General features: G+C 65.9%; 6 protein-coding genes across 9 annotated transcripts; 4 read left to right on the top strand and 2 right to left on the bottom strand.

Moving 5' to 3' along the window:
• Window positions 1-304: 304 nt before the first annotated feature.
• TTC9C (tetratricopeptide repeat domain 9C) lies at window positions 305-3,083 on the top strand. 2 transcript variants are annotated; one of them, XM_090051798.1, is made up of 4 exons: window positions 305-1,812; window positions 1,958-2,213; window positions 2,330-2,512; window positions 2,727-3,083. In XM_090051798.1, exons 1-4 carry the CDS (start codon window positions 1,798-1,800, stop codon window positions 2,819-2,821), a joined length of 549 nt encoding a protein of 182 aa, XP_089907924.1. In that variant the 5' UTR covers window positions 305-1,797; the 3' UTR covers window positions 2,822-3,083. The 2 variants fall into 2 exon arrangements, with proteins under 2 accessions (XP_089907924.1, XP_089907925.1); XM_090051799.1 differs by having other exon boundaries at window positions 2,330-2,522.
• A 597-nt stretch (window positions 3,084-3,680) lies between these two features.
• On the bottom strand, window positions 3,681-6,536 carry LOC149860441 (uncharacterized). Its single transcript, XM_090052255.1, has 4 exons — window positions 6,291-6,536; window positions 5,556-5,646; window positions 5,203-5,406; window positions 3,681-4,838 (listed from the first exon to the last, which is right to left on the bottom strand). The coding sequence occupies exons 1-4, from the start codon at window positions 6,444-6,446 to the stop codon at window positions 3,811-3,813; spliced, it is 1,479 nt and encodes a 492-aa protein (XP_089908381.1). The 5' UTR covers window positions 6,447-6,536; the 3' UTR covers window positions 3,681-3,810.
• Window positions 6,537-6,658: 122 nt separating this feature from the next.
• On the top strand, window positions 6,659-8,165 carry LOC149860440 (microtubule-associated protein 1 light chain 3 gamma-like). The gene is made up of 4 exons (XM_090052257.1): window positions 6,659-6,735; window positions 6,835-6,890; window positions 6,982-7,088; window positions 7,223-8,165. Exons 1-4 carry the CDS (start codon window positions 6,687-6,689, stop codon window positions 7,407-7,409), a joined length of 399 nt encoding a protein of 132 aa, XP_089908383.1. The 5' UTR covers window positions 6,659-6,686; the 3' UTR covers window positions 7,410-8,165.
• Window positions 8,166-8,312: 147 nt separating this feature from the next.
• On the bottom strand, window positions 8,313-10,724 carry ZBTB3 (zinc finger and BTB domain containing 3). The gene is made up of 2 exons (XM_090052256.1): window positions 10,611-10,724; window positions 8,313-10,114 (listed from the first exon to the last, which is right to left on the bottom strand). The coding sequence occupies exon 2, from the start codon at window positions 10,063-10,065 to the stop codon at window positions 8,812-8,814; it is 1,254 nt and encodes a 417-aa protein (XP_089908382.1). The 5' UTR covers window positions 10,066-10,114; window positions 10,611-10,724; the 3' UTR covers window positions 8,313-8,811.
• LOC149860438 (5'-3' exonuclease PLD3-like) lies at window positions 10,627-16,937 on the top strand. Of its 3 annotated transcripts, XM_090052253.1 has the most exons (14): window positions 10,627-10,765; window positions 10,899-11,053; window positions 11,603-11,739; window positions 12,598-12,957; window positions 13,204-13,488; window positions 13,598-13,770; window positions 13,854-14,037; window positions 14,131-14,245; window positions 14,383-14,510; window positions 14,752-14,952; window positions 15,044-15,183; window positions 15,758-15,923; window positions 16,043-16,142; window positions 16,351-16,936. In XM_090052253.1, exons 3-14 carry the CDS (start codon window positions 11,656-11,658, stop codon window positions 16,542-16,544), a joined length of 2,130 nt encoding a protein of 709 aa, XP_089908379.1. In that variant the 5' UTR covers window positions 10,627-10,765; window positions 10,899-11,053; window positions 11,603-11,655; the 3' UTR covers window positions 16,545-16,936. The 3 variants fall into 3 exon arrangements, with proteins under 3 accessions (XP_089908379.1, XP_089908380.1, XP_089908377.1); XM_090052254.1 differs by lacking the exons at window positions 10,627-10,765; window positions 10,899-11,053 and having other exon boundaries at window positions 11,409-11,739; XM_090052251.1 differs by lacking the exons at window positions 10,627-10,765; window positions 10,899-11,053; window positions 11,603-11,739 and adding an exon at window positions 11,769-12,037 and having other exon boundaries at window positions 16,351-16,937.
• Window positions 16,938-17,693: 756 nt separating this feature from the next.
• On the top strand, window positions 17,694-20,293 carry POLR2G (RNA polymerase II subunit G). Its single transcript, XM_090053281.1, has 8 exons — window positions 17,694-17,826; window positions 18,148-18,257; window positions 18,385-18,544; window positions 18,921-18,971; window positions 19,072-19,137; window positions 19,613-19,684; window positions 19,875-19,908; window positions 20,108-20,293. The coding sequence occupies exons 1-8, from the start codon at window positions 17,815-17,817 to the stop codon at window positions 20,119-20,121; spliced, it is 519 nt and encodes a 172-aa protein (XP_089909407.1). The 5' UTR covers window positions 17,694-17,814; the 3' UTR covers window positions 20,122-20,293.
• The last annotated feature ends 83 nt before the right edge of the window (window positions 20,294-20,376 follow it).

Here is a 20,376-nt window from a genome sequence, read left to right as displayed (position 1 = left end):
TGAGAATCACTGAACTAAGGAGATCTGCAACTTTGGCAAGAACTTGTGGTTCTTTTCTGTTTCCCCGCTCGATGTTTTATATCTACTGGTGCCAGCTAAGCACTGATGGGTTTTCTACTTTTGAAAGGATCCTGTCTTCATAATGCAACAGCAACAAGGATAAATTGAGCTCTGGAGGGGCTTCCCTCTGAGGACAGACTAATTCAGCCAGGCCTGGTCAGTTTAGAAAAGATGCTTGAGGGGGGACCATTAGAAATACCATTTCTAAGCCAACAATAAGTGTTTACAAAATAATAAATGATGAGAAAGTCGCTAGGGATTTATTACTGACTTTCTTTTACAACACAAGAATGAGGGGTCACAGCATGCAGCTAGTAGGCTGTAAATTTAAAACTAACACAAGGAAGTTTTTTCACCCAGCGTGGAATTCAGGTGTGGGACTCATTGCCACCAGACATGGTAGAAGCTGAACGTTCAGCCCGATTGACATTCTTGGAGCAAGGGGTCATCGGTAGCTGTGGAGCACAGTAGCGAGGGGCACGGCCTCCTGCCTGGACCCTCGATGCTGGAGGCTGCAAGTGGGAGAGGTCAGACCCTGTTCACTCTCCCTTCCAGCCTCCGCTCTCTGGAAGGGAGCTGAGTCAGATGGACCTCGGGGCGGCCCAGCCCATGGCAGGGCTTATGTTCTTATTTTTGGTGGCACTAACAGCATTAAAAGCTGCGAGACAAAACTCCCAGCTCCTTATGTCAGGAAAGACCACTCTGCTCTGTCCCATCCCCCATCTCTTTGCTGCCTGACATCGGGGCCCCTCTACATCCAGCACAGCTAGGGAGGGGTTAATTTCCCAAGGGAAGCTCATAGCAAATCCTCCCAGTGCAGAGAAAACTTCCACTTCTGGGCCGCTTTCAAGTTGCAGCAAGGGAACTTTAGGTTAGATATTAGGAGGAACTTTTTCACTAGGAAGGTAGTAAAAGACTGGAAGAGGCTGCCCAGAGAGGTGACGGACTGTCCATCCAGGGAGGTTTTGAAGACCTTCAAAGCCGTGGCTGGGATGATGGAGCTGGGGCTGGTCCTGCTTTGAACAGGGGGTTGGACTAGATGTGACCTCCGGAGGTCCCTTCAACCCTCGTTTTCTGTGATTCTGGTCCCGGGTGAATCTAGGACTTGCACGGTGGGTGCAGACGGCGTGGGGCACCCTGGCGTACAACCCAGCACGGCTTTCTCTCCAGCTTCTAGTTTCTTTTTCTCCAAGCGGTTCCCAAACTCTGAGAGATTGCGCACTGCCAATTTAAAGCGACACAACCTTCAGTACCACCAGCAAATTTTTAATTTCAGCCTTCAGGACGGCCAGCAACTGTTTGCTGTATAAAACCACCGCAGTCGACCCGTTAATGTGTCGTACCACGGATCCGCAGCGGCTGCTCTACAGCGAAACAAAACAGCTCGATGCTGTCCTAGGCTGGATCTGCGCTGGCAGACCGGAGCCCGAAACACGTGCAAGGTGACTCGATCCTAAAAAACCGGGACAAACCAGGCAAAAACCAAGAAGCTGACGAGTTTGCTTCCGTCCTCCTGCCGGCAGGAGCAGGGCAGGCGACAAAATCCGCCCGGAGCCGCAGTCCGGTATTTCCTTCCCGGGGGAAACGGTTCCCGCCTCTCTGAGCTGAGGCCGCAGTGAGGAAACGGGCGGCGGGGGGCTGCCCCCCCGCCGCCGCCCCCGGTCACATGGAGCCCGGGAGCCCTGCCCCCCGCCGCCGCTTGCGCTTCCAGGTCAGGCGCGCCGCGGCGGAGCCCGGATGGCGGCGGCGCAGGTAGGGTAGGGCGGCCGGCTCGGCGCCCCGGGGTGGCGGGGCGGGCAGCCGGCCTGGGCCCGTGGCTCGGAGCCGGGCTCCTGAGCCCCTCTCCGGGCAGCGCTCAAGCACCCCCGGCCCCAGCTGCTCCCCTCTGCGCCCGCAGGCCTCGCCGAGGGAGGCCGTGGAGCTCCGGCTGCGGGAAGCCCAGCGCTTCAAGGAGGAGGGGAACCGGTGCTACAAGGAGGGGTGCTTCCGGGACGCCGTGCGCCGCTACCACCGGGCACTGCTGCAGCTGCGCGGGCTGGACCCCAGCGTGCCCTGCCCGCTGCGGGCGTTCGGCTCGCAAGGCCCGCGGGCTGCGCCGGAGCAGGAGCAGGCCCTGCAGGCCACCCAGGCCGACTGCTACAACAACCTGGCGGGTGAGACGGCCTCTCCCATCCCTCCCTCTGCCCCCGACCAAGGCTGGCCCCCGCCAGCCTCCTGGGACGCCGGCCCGCGGCTCCCTCACACCACCACGGCCCCATGTATCCTGCAGCCTGTCTCCTCCACATGGAGCCGGTGAACTATGAGCGGGTGAAGGAGTACAGCCTCAAGGTGCTGGAGAAGCAGCCCGAGAATGCCAAGGCCCTGTACCGCGCCGGCGTGGCCACCTACCACCTGCGGGACTACGACCGGGCGCGGCGCTACCTTGCTGAGGCCACGCGGCGGCAGCCCCGGGGTGAGCGCTGGTGAGGCTGTTGGGGGCACAGGGCAAGAGGGAGGAACCTGGGGCTTGTCAGAGCTAAAGCGGGGCCCTGAGCTAAGTGCAAGGGTGGCAGGGAGCCCTCTCGGGGGGTGGCAGGGAGGCTGGGGCATGGAGGGGGCACTGGGTGCAGGAAGGGACCGTGCCTCATGCTTCAGCCTGTCCTGTCTCTGTGTCTCCCGCTCCACAGACACCAACGTGCAGCGCTACCTGCAGCTCACAGAGTCACAGCTGAGCACCTACCACCAGAAGGAGAAGCAGCTCTACCTGGGCATGTTTGGCTAGAGCCGCTCCCGACCCACACCCCGTTGAAGACACCGGGGTCCTGCAGCTGCCTCAGGACCAGCCTCATTGGCTGTAAGAGACCTATGGGGTCCCTCGGGGATGCCCTGGACAGGTGGCAAAGACTCTCTTCCCCGCAGGGTGGGCTGCTTTCTGGGCCCGGATGGTCTCTGGGGCTGGGCAGCGACCGAGAGCTCAGCCGGGACCAGGACTGCGGGCTGGGTGGCTGGCTTGGTCAACCCCTCCATAAAGGAGCACATCTGCCTGCCTCCCTGCCTGCTGAGTGTGGATGCCTTTCCTGCCCCCCCCCCCCCCAGCCCCAGAGGCTTGCAAGAGAGCCCCGGAGGTCCCTGCCATCGGCCTCTCGTTTCCAGGGTGACCATGGCTGGGCTGCCTCGTTGCCCTAGCAACTAATTCCCGGGGTCTGAGCTATGCCTGGCATCCCAAGACCTGACCTCCCCCTACCCTGTCCTGACCCCAGCCCAGCCAGACAGGGAGCATCCCCCGGCTGCCAGCTCCCTCATCTCGGTAAGGATCCCTCCAGTGCCAGGCTGAAATCCCAAGCTGGAGCCCGCCTGCTCCGGGGAGTGGGTGTCTTCATGCAGCCTGCTAAAGGCTGCATCCTCTTCCCTTCTCCTTAAACAAACACTGCCTGTTTGCTCTTCCTCTGGGCAAACAACTGCCTGCCAACGCCCCTGTTCCCAGGTGCTCCAGCACCAGGCTGGCACAAGGGGTTGCTGCCCGGGCAGAGGGGGAAGGCATCTGGGCTCCCTGCCAGGGCATCATACCCTCAGCACCTTGCCTTAGCACGCCAGCCCTAGCCCCCAGTCCAGTCCCTTCCCTGCTCCGGAAGAGGCAGAGGCTGCATTGTAGCTTTTATTGTTCCCAGAGAAAGGAGAGCGAAAGCTGGTGTCTTGGGGTTCACGGCCCCAGCATGCAGGGCTGGGGGCCCAGTCCAGGCAGGGGAAGGGCTGGAGGCGCCTGTGCCTGAGTCACTTGGAGCCCTTGTGAGCCGCAGGGCGCAGTGAGAGGCGCACCATCCTCTTGAGCTCCTTGAGGGAGCGAGCTCGGTGCAGCTTGGTGCCGCCCAGGTCGCCAGCGCGGAGCGTTAGGGCCCTGCCTGAGCCCGGCAGGCGCCACTCCTCAGCCAGGCTGCCGGCGTCCTCCTCGCCCAGGCTGCAGGTGCTGCCACTCCCCAGGAAGCAGGAGTCCGTGGACAGGGCCAGCGGCCGGCGGCGTGGGGGCAAGCAGGGCTCCGCAGCCCGGCCAGAGGAGATCTCCAGCACAGACGCCCACTTGGGGCGGCCGGGGGCAGCTGGGCACACGCTGCTCTCCGAGCCGCAGCGATGGCTGCCCTCTCTCCGGCGCCGCAGGCTGAGCCGCCGCAGCAGCTCCCGTGGCCCCAGCCAGCCACGCTCCGGCCCCTCGGCCGCCCGCACCAGCTCCCGCGAGGCGTGCTTGCCCCGGTACAGCCGTTCCCTGGCCCCCTGGCCCCTGGCAAGGGCCTCAGGCTGGCACGCTGGCATGCTGGAGCTCTCTGGCTCTGGCCCTAGCGAGAGTTGCTCCAGGAGGGAGCCCAGCGAAGTTGCGGCGGGGGCCTCGGGGGAGCGCAGGTGGGAACAGGTGGAGATACGCCGGCGAAGCTTCCAGCCAGGTGTGGGGCCAGCGCCGGGTGGGGAGCTGCAGACTGAGGTCGGCGCCTGGCTCTTGGTGGGCTCAGCTGCCCGGCACCGATACCGCAGCACCAGCTTGGAGATGTAGCGCTCAAGCCGGGCCCGGCGCTGCTCCTCCGACAGGGCTGGCTGGTGCCGGGCTGCAGGCATGGCCTTCTCCTCCCTCAGGTCCTCCTGGGAGGGGTCCCGGGACAGCCCGCTAGTGAAGAGGGGGCTCTGCAGGGCCACGGCGTGCAGTGGGCTGGGGTAGCAGTAGATCTCGCTGGTGCTACGGGACACCAGGTCGCACTTGTAGGGCCGGCACCGGGGCCCCAGCTCACCCAGGCTCAGCAGGAAGTCCAGGTCACCTGCAGGGAGGGCGGGGGGGGCGGGGGGGTGAGCACAGAGCAGAGGGGGCTGGGGTCTGAGAGGGAATTTCCCCCCTCCTGTGGCTACAGGGGCCAGGCTGGGGTCACAGCCAGAGATCTGGAGGGCCTTTCCCCTTGGCTTTGGGTCCCCCCACCAGTGGCTGCATTGGGGTCCAGAGGGAATCCCAGCACGACCTGGGAGGTTTCCCCTGCCCCTGCCCGGGGTCTCTCCAGCACCCACGAACGCCCCTTGCTGGGGAGGGACCAGCTGAGTCCGCAATGGGCCCCCAGCTGCATGCCACTCGGAGCTGTCTGGGGGACCAGGAGCCGCCCCCACAGGCAGATCCCGGGGGGCCGCGTTTACCTGTGGAGACCGGCCTCCGAGCCGGGGCACCGGCAGCCATCAGACGCCGCAGCTGGAGGTCCAGGATGCGGGTGGCCGCCTCGTCCATGGAGCGGGGCCGCGGGCCGGGCAGCCACGACAGGGACCCGCGGCTGCCGGCGCCGTCGCTGAGCACCGAGGAGCACGAGTCGGACAGGGAGCCCATCTCGCTGGTCTCGTAGAAGCCTGTGGGGAGCCGGTGGCTGAGCAAGGCCGGGCTCGCTGCCCGCGCCCGAGCCCCAAACCCCCCTACCTGCCCCCACACAGGCAGCCAGGACCCAGCCTGGCCCTGCCCGTCGGAGGCTGGCGGGGGAAGCCCACGGCCCCAAACGTACCAGAGCTGGGCCGGGAATCGGCCTCTGAGGCCTCCAGCAGGTCATCCGAGCGGCTCCGGTCCAGCTGAGCCGGGGGCGCCGGGTCCTTGGCCTGCAGGGAAGGAGCGAAGGGGGTCAGCAGCAGGCCCATCTCCCCCTCCCCGGGCTCCTCGAGGTCCCGGGTGTCGGGGGCTGGGCAGGCAGGGTGGGCCTGAGGCCGCACGCTTCCCTCCCCAGAGCTGGCTGCACCTTGACCCCACGGGGCTGACTCAGGAGCCCCCCACCCCAGCCAGGCTGACCGGCACTGGGAAGAGGTTGGGGGGTCGCACAATCCCTGCTCCTGCTCCTGCCCCACGGGGGGCCGCGCGCGCGTGCAGCTCACCTGGGAGCCGGGCCAGGCTCTGCCCGCGCTGCCACCACCTGCCCGTGCCCCGCTGGCGCCCGGCCCGGCCCGGCCCGGCCATCTGGCCGCAGGGGGAGGCGCAGGAAGCCGGTGCCACTAACAACAGGTGAATTGTTCCCCCGGAGCCGGCCCCGCGCAAGCACCAGCGGGGTGCCGGAGGCGCCGCCCCCCAGAGCGCGGGGAGCGGCGCGACCCCTCCGCCCGGGGACAGCCCCCCCCCGCGGTGCCCCGCAGTGGGGTCAGCCCGCCACCCGCAGCGCCGGGCGCTGCCCCCGAGTCGCGGCGGCCGGGCCGGGCCGGGCCGGGCCGGGGCCCGCCGCGGTGCTCGGCGCTGCACGGCGCCCCGCGCTCACCTGCGGCGCCGCCCGGCCCAGGGCTCCGGCCACGGCCCCGCGCTGCGTGTCCCGCAGCAGCTCGAGCTCCAGCAGCCCGGCCAGGCTGGCCTGCAGCCGCTCCCCCACGCGGCCCCGGTCGCTGCCGGCCCGGGGCGCGGCGCCGCGGCGGGACATGGGGCTCCGGGGCCGCGGCGCAGACAAAGGGGCCGGGGCTGCTCCGGGCGCGGGGCGGAGCGGGGCGGGGCGGGGCCGCCCAGGGAGGGGTTAAGGAGCCGGGGGCACAATTCCCACCCCCGGCCGGGGCAGGGGGCAATTCTCGGGCCCGCCTCCCCGCCGCGCCATTGGCTGCCCCGGCTGCGGGGGCGGAGCCCGGCCCCATATAGGCGCGCGGAGCCCGGGGGCGGCGTCGCCGCGATGTCCCCGCACGAGCGCCGCGGAGCCTTCAAGCAGCGCAAGAGCTTCGGTGCGGGGCGGGGGCTGGGGGCGGGGCGGGGCGGGGGTCTGGGGGGGCCGCCCCCTGCCTCTTGGCCGTGACGGCCCGGTCCTGGTCCCTCTCCCACAGCCTCGAGGCAGCGCGAAGTGGCGGCCGTGCGAGCCAAGTTCCCCAACAAGCTGCCCGTGAGTGAGAGCCGGGGGGGCTGGGCTGCAGGGCAGGACTGGGGGGCTGGGCTGGCCCGGCCCCGGGGGTGACTCCTGCTTTCTGCCCCAGGTGATCCTGGAGCGCTACCCCAGGGAGAAAGCGCTGCCCGTCCTGGACAGGACCAAGTTCCTGGTGCCGCAGGAGCTGACCATGGGGCAGTTTGTGGCCATCATCCGGTGAGGCGCATTCCCCCCGCCCCAAGCGTCCCTAAGCCAGCTTACGGGTGCCTTCCTAGGGCGGTCCCTGGTTGGTGGGGCTGGGGGCACAGGACTGCTCGGGAGGGGCCCCATAACCGTGCCCCCCTCCACAGGAACCGCATGGCACTAAGTGCTGCCCAGTCCTTCTACTTCCTGGTGGAAGGCAACCGGAGCCTGATCAGTGCCTCCCTCACCATGGCCGAGGTGTACGCCCGGAGCCGGGACCCCGACGGCTTCCTCTACGTGACCTACGCCTCGCAGGAGGTCTTTGGCGCAGCGGGGCCGTGGCTCGGGTGCTGAGTCTGGCTGGAGCCGCATAGACGCTGCAAGGACCCTGCTTGGTGCTGTGCCAGGCTGGAGTGACTCTGGAGCAGGCTGCCCATGTGGGTGGCTCTTGGATGTTCCCATGGGGCGTGCCTCAGACTTGCCCCTTCTCATTGCACAGATCCACTGCTGCACCCCGCCGTGAGGCTGGGTGGGGTCCCGCACGGGGAGAGCACTGCCCTCTCCTTCCCGCTGCACCCGAGTCTCCCTCTGCACACACGTGCACACATCTCCTGCCCCAGGGGAGGGTGGATGGGGAACTGCACAGAGCAGAGGACTAACTGCATGGGGTCAGAACAGGGATGCAGCAGGAGCAGTGGGAAGGGAAAGCACCAGCTCCGCTACTTGTGGGATCAGTGTGGCACAGGGTGTCCTGGCTCTCCCGGACCCAGGCTCCTGTTCCTGAGTCTGTAAAGGCTTCTGGATGCCTGGTGGGAGGGAAGGGGGCCACAATTTGGGATGTGCATCCACAGGAAACTTGGGGAAGGCAAAGTCCCTCGTGACCTGCCCCGACCCTGTCTTCCGTGCCTAGACCAGGGCCCAGTGGGTTATGGCCTAAGGCTTGAGGCAACCCCCACCTAGGTGGCCTAGATAGAGCTCGGGGGGAGGGGAGTAGGGACAGAAATAGGTATACGGTTGGGAAGTGACCCACACCCTTCCTTCCCCAACCCACCCAGGCCATGGGTGAAACACTGTCTCCAGTACTGAGGGGTATACATGCACATAGATAATGCAGGCAGGACCTGGCTCCACCCCATGTCCCACAGTGCTCAGCTTGATGGTGCCTGAGCAGTGCCCTGTCCTGTCCCAGCAGCCTGGGGATAAGGCTTGGGCCTGAGCAGGAGGCAGGCGGCGCAGGAGAGAGCAAGGCGCAGAGAGTAGGAGAGCTCAGTGCTGGCTTTACTACAGACCTCGAGTCCCAGCCATGGTTTTCCCCCCTCCCCAGTCCCAGCCTGCTGCAGCGGTGAATGCCAGACATGCATCCAGGCCAGGGCGGGCTCACAGAAACCAGACCCCCTGTAGGGCTCAGACATGGGGCAGCTACTTTGGGTTGGGGTCTTAAGACCCCATTCCCACCCTCTTCAAGAGCCACAACTAAGGACAGCACTAACCAGCCACGAGCACATGAACACTCCCCCACACCCCACTGGGGTCAAGTTCAAGTGGGTCCTGGGGAGGCAGCTGTATTCAAACTATGTACAGGAGCCAGCGGCATGTCAGGCCCTGGGACTGGCCCCATCCCCATCTGGTTGGGGCTGGAAGACGGTGGGTGGGTTGAGTGCTCAGCACAGGGGTCCCCTCACCCCACAGCTGGGGGGAGCAGAGTCCTGCGACTTTCCAGCCCCAGCCCCCTGCAGCAGGGGACTCTGGCCCGGCCCTAGGAAGGGTTGTCCAGGTCCTGTTTGCAGCGCTTGGCAGCCAGGTCCTCGTTGTGGGCCTTGCGAATGTGGCGGTAGAGGTCCCCGGACTGCGTGTAGCTGCGCAGACAGTAGCGGCACTCGTAGGGGCGCTCGCGGGTGTGCACGGTGGCGTGGCGCCGCAGTGTGTAGGAGCACGAGAAGGTCTTGCCGCAGGTCTTGCAAGTCGGCACGTCCTCAGCAAACAGCCCAAAACCACTGTGCGCTTCATACTCGGGCAGGTACATGGGCTCTGCCAGGGGCGGCGTCACCAGCCCAGGGTAGGCCTGGCTGCCTGGCACCGACATCATGTGATATGGCGGCAGCGTCTCCGGTGCCAGGAATCCGGCTTCAGGTGATGCCTCCTCTAGCCCCGCTGGCTCCTCAAAGGCCTCGGCATGGCGCCCACAGCCCCCGCCTGGGCCCGTCTCGCGTGGGAAGAGGCTCTCCAGGCTCCGTGGCTCAGCCACATCCGGCTCCTCGTCCGAGATGACGATAGCCTCCACTTTCACTTTGACGGGCCCTGGTGGGTAGAAGCTGTCCGTGCCCCCAGCCCGTGGCTCGGCCGCCAGCCCAGCCATGGCACCTGCAGGGGGCAAGTAGCCGTGGGGCAGGGTTTCTGTGGAGCTACTGGGGCTGGACAGGGAGATGTCAGGGGCAGCCGGGGCCCCGTGGGGGGAATCGCCCTCCATGCCGGGCTGCGTGGTGTCAGCCACATCCGCAGCAGGTGCCAGGGGCTCGGCCTTCTCACAGGGGCCAGCTTTGGGGCCAAGCGGGGCCTCAGGACAGGGCGGCAGCGCCACCACCGCCTTGGAGGTGCTGGGTAGGGCCTCAGCATCGTCCTCCCGCTTAGTGCTATCGGCCTCGGCCAGCGCCCGGGCCTGCAGCCGCTTCTTGCAGACCTTGACCACATCGTTCATGTGCAGGTAGCTGGCAGCAGCCAGCACGTCCTCCACGGGCGCAGCCTCGAAGGCCAGCGTGCCCTGGTACATGAAGTCGAGCAGGAGGCCGAAGGCGGCGGCCGTGACGATGTCGCCATTGACGCGGGCCAGGTCGCGGGCGTCCAGGCGCTCGCGGTAGAACATGTGGAAGAAGGGGCTGCAGGCAGCCAGCACGGCCCGGTGGGCCCGGAACTGCGCGCCCCCCACCTGCACCGTGCAGTCGCACAGGAAGCCCTGGCGGCGCTGCTCCCGCAGGCTCTGCAGCAGCTGCCGCCCGTGCTCCGGGAACTCCATGCCGGCGCCGGCCCCGGCCGCGGCCCCTCAGGCAGCTCCGGGCATCGCCCTGCGGGGGGAGAGGAGGAGACGCAGGGTCAGTGCCAGCCCCTCTGTGCCCCGCTCCCCAGGCATCTGCACCCTGCCACACCCCCCTCCCTGCAGCCACCACCCCGGGGGTCATGACCCCTGTATCCAGGCACTTGCACCCCATGACACGCCCCCCTCCCTATAGTCCCTGCCCCGGGGTCTGACCCCCATACCCAAGCATCTGCACCCCCATGGCGCCCCACCACCCCAGGGGTCATGAGCCCCGTACCCAGGCAGCTGCACCCCGTGACACCCCCCCATGACACCCTGCCCCCCCAGGCCTGGTGCGCCCTCGCCCCGGGAGCCCCAGTCTATGGGGGGCGCCCCCATAGCACCCCAGCCTGGGGGCGGGGCTTGGGCCCGGTTCCGGCTGGGGCGGGGTCTGCGGGCCGGTTCCGGTTCCGGGGGTGGGCCCCGCGAGCCGGTTCCGGGGCTCCGGGCCGCCCCGGTTCCCGGGTTCCCCCGTCCCCACTCACCACAAAGCAGCGGCCTGGACGGGCCCTCCCCCTGCTGCCCGATTGGCGGACGGTCCCCTCGACGCTGCCCCGCCTCCTCCGCTTCCGATTGGCTGCCATGCCCTGTCATTCTCCAGCCCACCCATCGTGATTGGCTGAACGGACATGTCGCTCAGGTGCGACCCCCGGTAATTGGCTCACTCTTCGCGGCCCTCTCCCGAGCGGCCTTGCTCGGGGACCCCGCCCCTGTTCTCTAATTGGCCTTTGGCCCCTATTGCTCAACCCTCCCCCCTTCCGATTGGTTCTCAGGTGACACCCGGTGCCCGCGCTCTGGTCATGGATTGGTCGCTGCTGCTGTCATTCCCAGAGTCCCCTTCCTCTGATTGACGAACTCTCCTGGCGCAAATCCCCGGGGCTGGGGCGGGACGTCGGTCTCCATGGCAGCCGGGGGGGCGGGGCAGGAGGTGGGAGGGGCAAAAGGGTCGGAGGAGGAGCAACTGGGTAGGGGGCAAAAGGGGCAAGGGAGGGGGACAGAGGAGGAGCAGGTGGGGCAGAAGGGGGTGGGGGCAAAAGTTGGGCGGGGGCAAAAGGAGGAGGGGAGGGGCAAAAAAGGGGAGGGCTGGGGCTAGAGGGGGCAAATGCGGTGAGGGGTGGGGCAGATGCGGTGAGGGGTGGGGCAATAGGGTTGGGAGGCAAAAGGGTGAGGGTGGGGCAAAAAGGGTGAGGAGAGGAGCAGAGAGGGAGAGAAGGAGCATGGGGGGGCAAAAGGGACAGGGGAGGGGCAAAGGCAGGAGGAGCAACAAGGTGAGGGGTGGGGGAGGGCCAGCCAGGGCAGGGCGGGTGCCCAGGTGCCCGCCGGGCAGGGGGCCGCGCTGCGAGGGCGCTGCCTGCCGCTAGGGGTCGGGTGCCGCGGGCGGCACCCAATTGCTGGCTGTCGTTTCAACCCTTCCGGGCGGTTTGAATCCCAACGTCTGGGCAAGCCTGACGCGACCTCTCCTCTCCCCTCCCTGCAGCCCGAGCCTGGCTGTGGCCCCTGCCCCCCGCCCCCGCCCCGACTGCAGCCGGCATGAAGAAGAAGGAGCCGGCTGGGACGCCGCTGCGCAGGTCTTCCCGCCGCCGGCAGCAGGAGACAGCAGAGCTGCCGCTCGCGGTGAGCGCGGGGCACGGCCCCGGGGGAGGAGGGGGGCAGGAAGCCTGGCAGGGGAAGTCCTGCCCTGCCCTGCTGGTCACTGCCGCAACAAGGTTGTGGGTTTTCCCTCGTCCCGGCCGAGGCTGGAGACCCTGCCTGGCTCCTGGCAGATTGCGACCACATCTGGGGGGGGTGCCACTGGGGAACGGGAAGACCTGCCACCACCATGAGCCAGCACCTTGGTGCGCCAGGCTCTGTACATGCCCAGGATGAAGGCTGGGTGCCGATGCCAGCCGGGAACGTGGTCACGGAGCATCAGGTAGGGCACAGCCGGCAGTTCTGTCATCAGGTGGATGAGACTGGGGCGAAGCTCCCCTGGCCCCTGCCTCCCCCCCCCGGCTCTTGCCCCTCTCAGAAGCCATGACTTGCTCCCCAGCCCCGGCAGTGAGAGGCAGCTGGCGGGGAAGATAAAAGTCTGGCAGGAAACACCTGGCTCTTGCAGGAAGGTGGGAGGGGCTGGGGAAGGACCCAGCAGTGCTCCCCCTCCCTGCTGGGGCCAGTGCAGCCCCCCACCCAGCCAGCATCTGGCCTGCCTGGGCCCCATGTGGCACAAGCAGAGGAGGCCCCCCTTTCTGGGTCTGAAATGCCCCTCCCTGCTCTCCCCCACTTCTTTCTGCTTAGCAGGACTTCTCGCAGCTCCTGCTACCGAGTCCTTTGCTGCCTTCCCAGCAGGCCCCACTTAGTCAGGCTGGTGTCCTATCATGTGATCCCTTTTCCCCCCATTTCCAGGGGGCCGCATTGAGGGGCCTGTGGGGGCCATGCTCTCCCCCAGCACAAGGGCTCTTGGGTTCAGCTGAGATTTCCCCTCTCTCCTTCTAGGTGCCCCTGGAGCAGCCTAAAGCCGATGGCCAGAGCTTCCCGCTCCCCCTTCAGCCCCGGGAGAGCATCCGAGCCCACCGCCTGCCCCTGGCGCCCACCTGGGCCCCGCCAGCCAACAACCCCCCTGCTCCGCTGACCCTGGAGCCCCTGCCCACGCTGGCCCGGGAGCCGCCACTGCCGCAGCTCAAGGACAAGGAGACCCGCAGCGCTGTGAAGAGGGGCCTGTCCCAGAGGAGCGGTGGGCGGCGGGAGCCCTGCTTGCCACCCTACGTGAGGCTGGAGAGGCTACAGGTGCCTGCGGAGGGTGAGGACAAGGCAGAGCCCACTCCAGGCCCCGGCGACAGTGCCAAGGCTGCCCAGGTGAGGGGCTCCATCATCCCAACATCCTTGGTCAGATGCTCCCTGAGTGCCCCAGCCTGGGGCTGAATCATAGCCGGTGCCCCTTGGCAGTGTGCTGGGTGAAGCCCATGAATCTGGAGTTCCTGGTTTCTCTCTACCCCCACACCCTAAGTTTAGGGGTCGGGGGACACTGTTCTCCCTGCGGGGCTGGATGTGGGGGGGCTGCCTCCCAGCTTGGCCCCCTCTGAGTGGTGCCTCTCACTGCAGGAGCCGCGCCCAGACTGGCAGGTGGTGCAAGATGGGAGAGCCCGGCTGCGGGTGCTGGAGACGGCCTCAGCCCTGGCCCCTGCCCTGGCCCCAGCCCCGGAGGTCGCAGCTCCCCGGCGGCAAGGTGCTGTGACCAGCCACGTGCCCAGGGTGCAGGGCACAGCTCTCTGGTTCCCCGGGGGTGCAGCCATCAATGCTCCCAGGCCACCACGTGGGGCAGAGATGAGCTTGGCTGGGCGGCAGGTGCCTGGTGGGATGCGGAGCAGCCCTGGGAAGCGCAGCCTGGTAAGGGAAGGGGCAGGTGCAGGTTGGGTCATGGGGGCTCACAAGGGGCCTCACGTGGCTCCTAGTGCTCCGTACTGAAGTCTACTCTCTTCTCCCCACTTCCCTGCAGCGTTTCTTCTCTACCTGGTGCTGTCTGTTGGCCCTCCCAGTTCTGCTTGGTGTAGCCAGCTGGTACCTGTGGGAGCAAGGCAGCTCTGTCTTGGCCCTGGGGCTCATGAGCCAGTGGTCACTGGTTCAGAGCTGGGGGGCTGAGCCCGAGGTGGCTTGCAGCCAGGAGTGCAGGTAAGAAGGCTGGTGGGGCGGCAGCCAGGCACCCTGTGACCCTCACCTGCCTCTGACCTGGTCTCTCTCTGTGGCCACGGCAGTGCCATGCTGGTGGAAAGCCTCCCCAAGGGCCTGGACTACCCATCTGGCAGCCCCCGGCCCCTTGCTGTGCACCAGGCCTGGATGGACCTACTGGGCCAAGCTAACAGTAGCGTGGACATCGCTGCCTTCTACCTCACCCTGCGGGACTCAGATATGTCAGAGAGGGAGACCTCTGCTTGGCAGGTCAGGCTTGGGGCAGGGGCAGGGGACAGGACACTGCTGAGGGGTGAAGGGGCAGTGGTGCTGACCCCGACCTGCTCCTGGTGCTCCCTGCAGGGCAAGGAGGTGTTTGAGCAGCTACGGGGCCTGCCTGCCCGTGGGGTGCAGCTGAATGTGGCTGTGAACAGCCCCCAGGAGTCGAATGCGGACACCCAGGACCTGGCCAGCAAAGGTAGATGCTGCTCAGGGGCTAGGAGGGAACCAGGGCCCTGCTCCGGCCTTGCTGGAGCTGCCTGAGTCCCCCGTAGGCTGGGGACAGGGGGGCTTCCAGCTCCCTGACGTCCATTTCACCTTCCTTTCCCCCACAAGGGGCTAACGTGAGCTATGTGGAAATGAAGCGGTTGACAGGCGGGGTGCTGCACTCCAAGTTCTGGGTGGTGGATGACAAGCATGTCTATGTCGGCAGCGCCAACATGGACTGGCGCTCGCTCACACAGGTACCGTGGGGGTGCACGGGCAGGTGCACATGCAGGGGCTGTACACATTCGTGTGCTGGGAGTGAGCTGGCTTGGGGCACATGGGAACATGGTGAGGGGGGCTGGGTCTTGGGGAGGGGGCTGTAGCCAGGCACTGGGGGCTAGATGCTGGGATGGGGCAGGGGCTGCGGGTGCAGCCAGGCCTCAGGGACCAGGACCAGGGAGCCACACGCTCACCTTCACCTCACCTTCCTGCCTGCAGGTGAAGGAGCTGGGCGCTGTACTCTACAACTGCAGCTGTGTGGCCAGCGATCTGGCCCGCATCTTTGGCACCTACCGGGCACTGGGGGGACCAGGCACCCCCCTGCCTGCAGCCTGGCCCTCCGAGCTGGCTGCCTTGTCCAGCCTCCGCCGGCCCCTGAAGTTGCAGCTCAACGGTGTCCCCACACAGCTGTTCCTCTCTGTGAGTGCCCCAGGGGGTGTGGGAGGAGGGGTGGGGGGAGCCCAGGTGACCTCGCTGCCCTGGCTCTGACACCGTCTGTACCCAACCCCAGAGTGCGCCACCGGCCCTGTGCTCTGCCGGCCGCACCCCTGACCTCGAGGCTATCCTGGAGACCATTGCGGACGCTCAGGCTTTCATCCATGTTGCCGTGATGGACTACGTACCCCAGTGCACCTTCTGCACCCCCAAGAGGTAGCCGTGGACTAGACCAGCACTGGCTGGGGGAAGTCTAGGAGCAGCGATGCCTGTGATCTCCAGGCCTCGGGGTTTTGCTGGCTGCCACGTGGGGCTGGGAGGGAATTTTTCCCCTGCGTCAAGATTTCTCCCCCTTCCGCAGCAGTGACTGGGCTGTGCCAATGCTTCTGCTGGGACTCAACCCAGAGCCTCCTGGCTGGAGGGTCTTGCCCCCTGCTCAGGGTCAAACTGATGCTGTACAGGGGGCAGGAAGAAGTCTTCATCGGTCAGATTAGTACGGACTGGGGAGGGGGTGGGCGGGGTGTTGCCTTCCTCAGTAGTATGCGCCCTGGGGACTTTGAGGCATATTTAACACCCCCTCACAGCAGCAGGATGTTGGCAGACAGACCCCTGGTTTCCCCTTGGGCAGGCTCGGGTGGTTGGGTTGGAGGTGATTGCATTACTGTGCCCATAAGTGAGTTCACAGGGTCTGGCTTGGACCAGGCTGGTCCTGCGTGGGGCAGGGGTTTGGGCTGGATGCAACTCCCAGAGGTCCCTGCCTCTCCATGTGACCAGCGCCGGCTGCCTGCAGGTTCTGGCCAGTGCTGGATGAGGCGCTGCGGGAGGCAGCATGCGGTCGGGGGGTACATGTGCGGCTCCTGGCCAGCTGCTGGCCTCACTCTGACCGTGCCATGTTCCCCTTCCTGGAGTCGCTGCTCGTCCTCCACCGGGAGCCCCTGGGCTGCCCCATCGAGGTGGTGAGTCCTGGAGCTGCAGGAGAGGATCCCAGCTCGGGGGGGGGCAGGGGTCACTTCAAAGCTGGGGGGGAGGTTTGGGGTAGGGGGTGATACTACCGCTCCCCCCACCTCTGCTGCAGAAACTCTTCGTTGTCCCGGCCACGGAGCAGCAGAAGCAAATCCCCTTCGCCCGCGTCAACCACAACAAGTACATGGTCACCGACCGCGTGGCCTACATCGGTGAGCCCGGGCACTGGTGCTGGGAGGGGGTTGGAGGCATAGACACCTGGTGTCTCCCCAACCCTGGGAAGGAAGTGGGGGTGGGGGCTTGGAGCAGGGGGGAGCTGGGAGCCTGGACACCTGGGTTCCACCTTTTTTTGGGGACCTCTCTGGTGCGCTGAGCCCCCACCAATCCCAAGTATCACTGGTTCCCCCCCACTCCCTGTAGGCACCTCAAACTGGTCGGAGGATTACTTCATCAACACCGCAGGCGTGGGCCTGGTTGTGAATCAGAGCGCAGCCGAGCCGGGGACACCCGGGCCCTCCCTGCGGGAGCAGCTGGCCGCCGTGTTCAACCGGGACTGGGAATCTCCCTACACAGAGCCGCTCAGCCTCACGCCCCGCTGTGCTGCCAGGCACTGATGGCAGCACCCGCTGAGGGTGGGGGAGAGCCTGGGACCCCCACCCTCCTCACCTGGACTGCCTTGGACAGCCGGGGATACCAGGTGGCTCCCACCCCCCCACCTGGGGAGGGCTGGGACCCTCTTAGCCAAAGAAGGGGCAGCAGTAGCTGCCCAGTGCCAGGCACCCCATGGCTGCAGCCATGGCCAGGGGGTCTCTGGACTGGAATCTCAGGGTCTGATGCCCTCTCCCTGGCTGGGGGGAGGCGAGGGGTCTTGTGAGGGTTGTGCTCAGGGCAGCAGGGGCAATGGGCATTGTTTTGGGGGGTGGGTCATGGGCTGAGGCAGGAAGAATCAGGGCTGAACCAGAGGTCAGGGCTAATCAGGACTAGGGCCCTGTGGTGGGAAGGTGGGACGGGGTGGGCAGGGGGCTGCTTTGCTGGATTGCATGGCATTGCGGGGGCATGGTGCCTCTGCCAGTTTGCACTGAGCCCGGTGGGGGGCTGTGTCCTGGGTTGGGGGGGGGTACTGATGTGAGGCAAGGGGATTCAAAGCTGGGCCGAGTGGCTGGCGCTGGGGGTGACCTGTGGGGGGATGGGGGGACAGGGGGCTTTGTACATAGGGGCTGTGCCTTGGGGGTGCGAGGGGATGGAAGCCAGGATGCAGCCCTCCCCAGGGAGCAAACCCAGGGCCAGAGCTGGGAGGGTCCGTGGATCCGGACCGCTCCCACGTGGCTGGAGGATGGGGGGGCTGCACCCTGCAGGGGGTTGCAGTGGGGTTGGGGGGCTTTGCAGCTGGGACATTGCGGGGGGAGGAGTGGGGGTAGTGGGCTTGGGGGGTGGCCTGGGGGGGAGAAGCGGGGGAGCCTGTGCATTGCAGTTGTCACTTTCCAGAGTTTATTTTTGTAATCAGAGCGACAATAAAGCAAATTTTGATGCCACTGTGGCCCTGTCAATCATCGCCTACGCCCCACCCCTCGCGCTATCAATCACAGCCCCGGGCCCTGCCCCTGCCGGGGTCTCCGCAGCGCCCCCTGGTGCCCGCCGCGCGCAGGCGCTATTGGGTGCCTCTGCAGTCATGGCGGCCGCGCAGCCAGCCTGCCTTTGCGCCGAGTGCGCATGTGCTACGGTTCCCTGTGGCTCGGCTGGGCGCATGCGCAATTAGTTCCCGTAGGGGTTCTGTTATGGACCAAGGGGCGGGGCGGGGCGGTGCTCCCGCGGGGCGGCGGCCAATCAGGGACAAGGGCGGTGTTACGGGTTCTTTCCGGTCCGGAGACGTCCGGATTCGGGAGAATGTTTTACCACGTGAGTGGGGGGACCCCCCGCCCCCCGGGCTGGGACACTGCGGATCCCCTCCCCCCAGGGAGACCCCCCAGCACAGTCAGGCTTCCCGGCATGCACTACTGCCCAGCCTTGGGGACGGGGGTTTACCTGGGGGGGTGGACAGTGGGAAGGTAGCAGAAGGAGGGCTGATGGGGAGGGAGAATGGTTGACAGGGCAGTCCTGGGGGGACGGGGTTGATGGGGGGGCAGTCCTGGGGAAGGAGGGGAATTGGTGGGGGGAGGGGGGCCTGTCCCAGCCCCTCTGGCGGTTTGTGACCCTCCCCCTCATGTCCTGCCCCAACAGATCTCCCTGGAGCACGAGATCCTGCTGCACCCCCGCTACTTCGGGCCCAACCTGCTCAACACCGTGAAGCAGAAGCTCTTCACCGAGGTGGAGGGCACCTGCACGGGCAAGTGAGTGGGGGGCCAGGCCGGGCTGGGTTAGGGGGAGAACAGGGAGCTGGGACAGGTTGGCGGGCGGTCTCAGCGTGATCTAATGCCGTAACGAGACCGGTGGCCCCCCCCGTTCCCTCCCCTGCAGGTACGGCTTCGTCATTGCCGTTACCACCATCGACAACATCGGGGCAGGCGTCATCCAGCCGGGCCGTGGCTTTGTGCTCTACCCCGTCAAGTACAAGGCCATCGTCTTCCGGCCCTTTAAAGGGGAGGTGGTGGATGCAGTGGTGACCCAGGTCAACAAGGTGAGGGGCCGGAGGGGCACAGGAAAGCCTCTGGTGTAAGCCCTGGTGTGGAGGGGGCTGCAGCCCTGCACTGTCTGTCTCGGGATGTGGGGGGCTGTGGAAGCTGCTGCCTCTGTTCCCCAGGACTAGAGTGACCAAGATGTCCCATTTTGGCTGGAACGGCGCCAGGTTCTGTGGGCTGGTCCTGGCTGGTGGGGTAGGAGTCCCAAGCGGCGAGGCTGAGCAGCACGGTGCGCCGGGTGGGCGGGCGGGCAAACAGACATACGGCCACCGTAAGATGCCACATCCAAGATCCCTACGTTCCTTGCTCCTGCACTGCCCAGACCCAGGACTCTCGCCCTGGCCCTCACAGCTTCTCTACCTCCTCTTCCCGCAGGTCGGGCTCTTCACTGAGATTGGGCCCATGTCTTGCTTCATCTCCCGCCATGTAAGTGCTGCCTGGGGAGGGGGCTGGGGGCTGCCTCTGGCCTGGGAGGCTCAGGTGAGACCTGGGAGCCTACCACAGCTGACTGTCCTTCTCTCCCTAGTCCATCCCCTCTGAGATGGAGTTTGACCCCAATTCCAACCCTCCCTGCTATAAAACAGTGGATGAGGTGAGCTGGGGCTGACGATGCTGCCTGGGGTCACCTGGCAGCATTGGGGGGCACTGGGGAGGTGGGGTAAAAACTCAGGTAGGGGCTGGGGGGTGCCTCAGAGCAGGGCAAGGGAAGGAGAGTGGCTGTTTTCCAGTACACGAGATTTCTTGGGACGAAGGCTGGGGCAGGGCATGTCTGCTTTAGGCTCTGCTGCTGTTCTGCTGAGTGGCCTTGGCCCTGTCACTTTCCCCCTGCCTGTGCCTCACTTTTTATTCATCTGTAAAATCATCCAGGCTCCTTCAAAAAACTTCTGAAACCAGAAAAGAGAGGGACAAGCTGGTTGCAAATGGCATCTTAGTGATGAGAGACATTAATATCATTGAAGCCCTTCTCCCCTGTGGAGGAGACGGCAGGGGCTGCTGTGGTGTTGGGGGTTGGGGATGGGGAAGCGGGGTGCAGAAATGAGTCTCACCTGGGCTCCACATGTCTGCAGGACATCGTGATCCAGCAGGACGACGAGATCCGGCTGAAAATCGTGGGAACCCGAGTGGATAAGAATGACATTGTGAGTCCTGCCTGCCTCTTTCTGCAGGGCTGGAGCTGGGTTCCCAGCTGTGGGCCTGGAGCAGCTGGGTGGGAAGGAGTTGTGGGGCTGTCCCGGTGCCAGCAGGGTGGTAGCATGGGGGCTCTAGTTCCAGGCTGCAGGAAGGGATGGGGGGCATACGCGGTGCTCACACTTGTGTCCTGCTTTGCAGTTTGCCATCGGCTCCCTCATGGACGACTATCTGGGTGAGTCTCGTCCCTAGCTGCATTTCTCCCTGTCTGCCCCTATCCCTGTGTACCGGCACAGACTGATGCTCCTAAGAGTCGGTGCCTGTGGGTCAGGCTCTGCTTACCAAGGGGCTGCAGTCTTTTGCAGGTGGGGGCTCCTGGGGGGTGGTGCTCCAGGGTCTCCTACATCCACCTTCTCTCTCCATGTCTCCTTCAGGTCTCGTGAGCTGATGCACAAGCCCATTCCTCTGGTTGTGTCCCTGGGCTCCAGCTGGGATGAGCCTTACCTCTGCCCTCCTGTAGTGCTTGCCCTATTTATGGGGGTCTGGCATAGGCCTGCCCAGGCCTGGGGGCCGGGCCCACACCTGCCTGTTCTTCCTCCCAATAAAAGCTGCTTTTCATACACTGCTCTGGCGTGTCTGATGGGGCGGCTCTGCCTGCTGCTCCCCACAGGGGCTTCCCCACTCCCTGCGGTGACCAGAAGCT

Source organism: Crocodylus siamensis, chromosome 6, assembly GCF_052110815.1.
Source record: "Crocodylus siamensis isolate JL-2025a chromosome 6, ASM5211081v1, whole genome shotgun sequence".
NCBI classification, from domain to species: Eukaryota; Metazoa; Chordata; order Crocodylia; family Crocodylidae; genus Crocodylus; species Crocodylus siamensis.
This window is presented reverse-complemented; position numbering and strand designations above follow the sequence as displayed.

What these genes read in the sequence shown, in the direction of transcription:
- TTC9C (XM_090051798.1), top strand. An exon ending in CTGCTACAACAACCTGGCGG is followed by an intron (nt 2,214 to 2,329) that starts GTGAGACGGCCT and finishes TGTATCCTGCAG; the next exon opens with CCTGTCTCCTCCACATGGAG. An exon ending in CACGCGGCGGCAGCCCCGGG is followed by an intron (nt 2,513 to 2,726) that starts GTGAGCGCTGGT and finishes CCCGCTCCACAG; the next exon opens with ACACCAACGTGCAGCGCTAC.
- LOC149860441 (XM_090052255.1), bottom strand. Translation starts at nt 6,446, where the DNA reads ATGTCCCGCCGCGGCGCCGCGCCCCGGGCCGGCAGCGACCGGGGCCGC. An exon ending in TGGGCCGGGCGGCGCCGCAG is followed by an intron (nt 5,647 to 6,290) that starts GTGAGCGCGGGG and finishes CCTTCCCTGCAG; the next exon opens with GCCAAGGACCCGGCGCCCCC. An exon ending in TCGGAGGCCGGTCTCCACAG is followed by an intron (nt 4,839 to 5,202) that starts GTAAACGCGGCC and finishes CCCTCCCTGCAG; the next exon opens with GTGACCTGGACTTCCTGCTG.
- LOC149860440 (XM_090052257.1), top strand. Translation starts at nt 6,687, where the DNA reads ATGTCCCCGCACGAGCGCCGCGGAGCCTTCAAGCAGCGCAAGAGCTTC. An exon ending in AGTTCCCCAACAAGCTGCCC is followed by an intron (nt 6,891 to 6,981) that starts GTGAGTGAGAGC and finishes TTTCTGCCCCAG; the next exon opens with GTGATCCTGGAGCGCTACCC. An exon ending in CAGTTTGTGGCCATCATCCG is followed by an intron (nt 7,089 to 7,222) that starts GTGAGGCGCATT and finishes CCCCCTCCACAG; the next exon opens with GAACCGCATGGCACTAAGTG.
- ZBTB3 (XM_090052256.1), bottom strand. Translation starts at nt 10,065, where the DNA reads ATGGAGTTCCCGGAGCACGGGCGGCAGCTGCTGCAGAGCCTGCGGGAG.
- LOC149860438 (XM_090052251.1), top strand. Translation starts at nt 11,945, where the DNA reads ATGAGCCAGCACCTTGGTGCGCCAGGCTCTGTACATGCCCAGGATGAA. An exon ending in GCCCTGGGAAGCGCAGCCTG is followed by an intron (nt 13,489 to 13,597) that starts GTAAGGGAAGGG and finishes ACTTCCCTGCAG; the next exon opens with CGTTTCTTCTCTACCTGGTG. An exon ending in CCACACAGCTGTTCCTCTCT is followed by an intron (nt 14,953 to 15,043) that starts GTGAGTGCCCCA and finishes ACCCAACCCCAG; the next exon opens with AGTGCGCCACCGGCCCTGTG.
- POLR2G (XM_090053281.1), top strand. An exon ending in GAGGGCACCTGCACGGGCAA is followed by an intron (nt 18,258 to 18,384) that starts GTGAGTGGGGGG and finishes CCTCCCCTGCAG; the next exon opens with GTACGGCTTCGTCATTGCCG. An exon ending in GAGTGGATAAGAATGACATT is followed by an intron (nt 19,685 to 19,874) that starts GTGAGTCCTGCC and finishes CCTGCTTTGCAG; the next exon opens with TTTGCCATCGGCTCCCTCAT.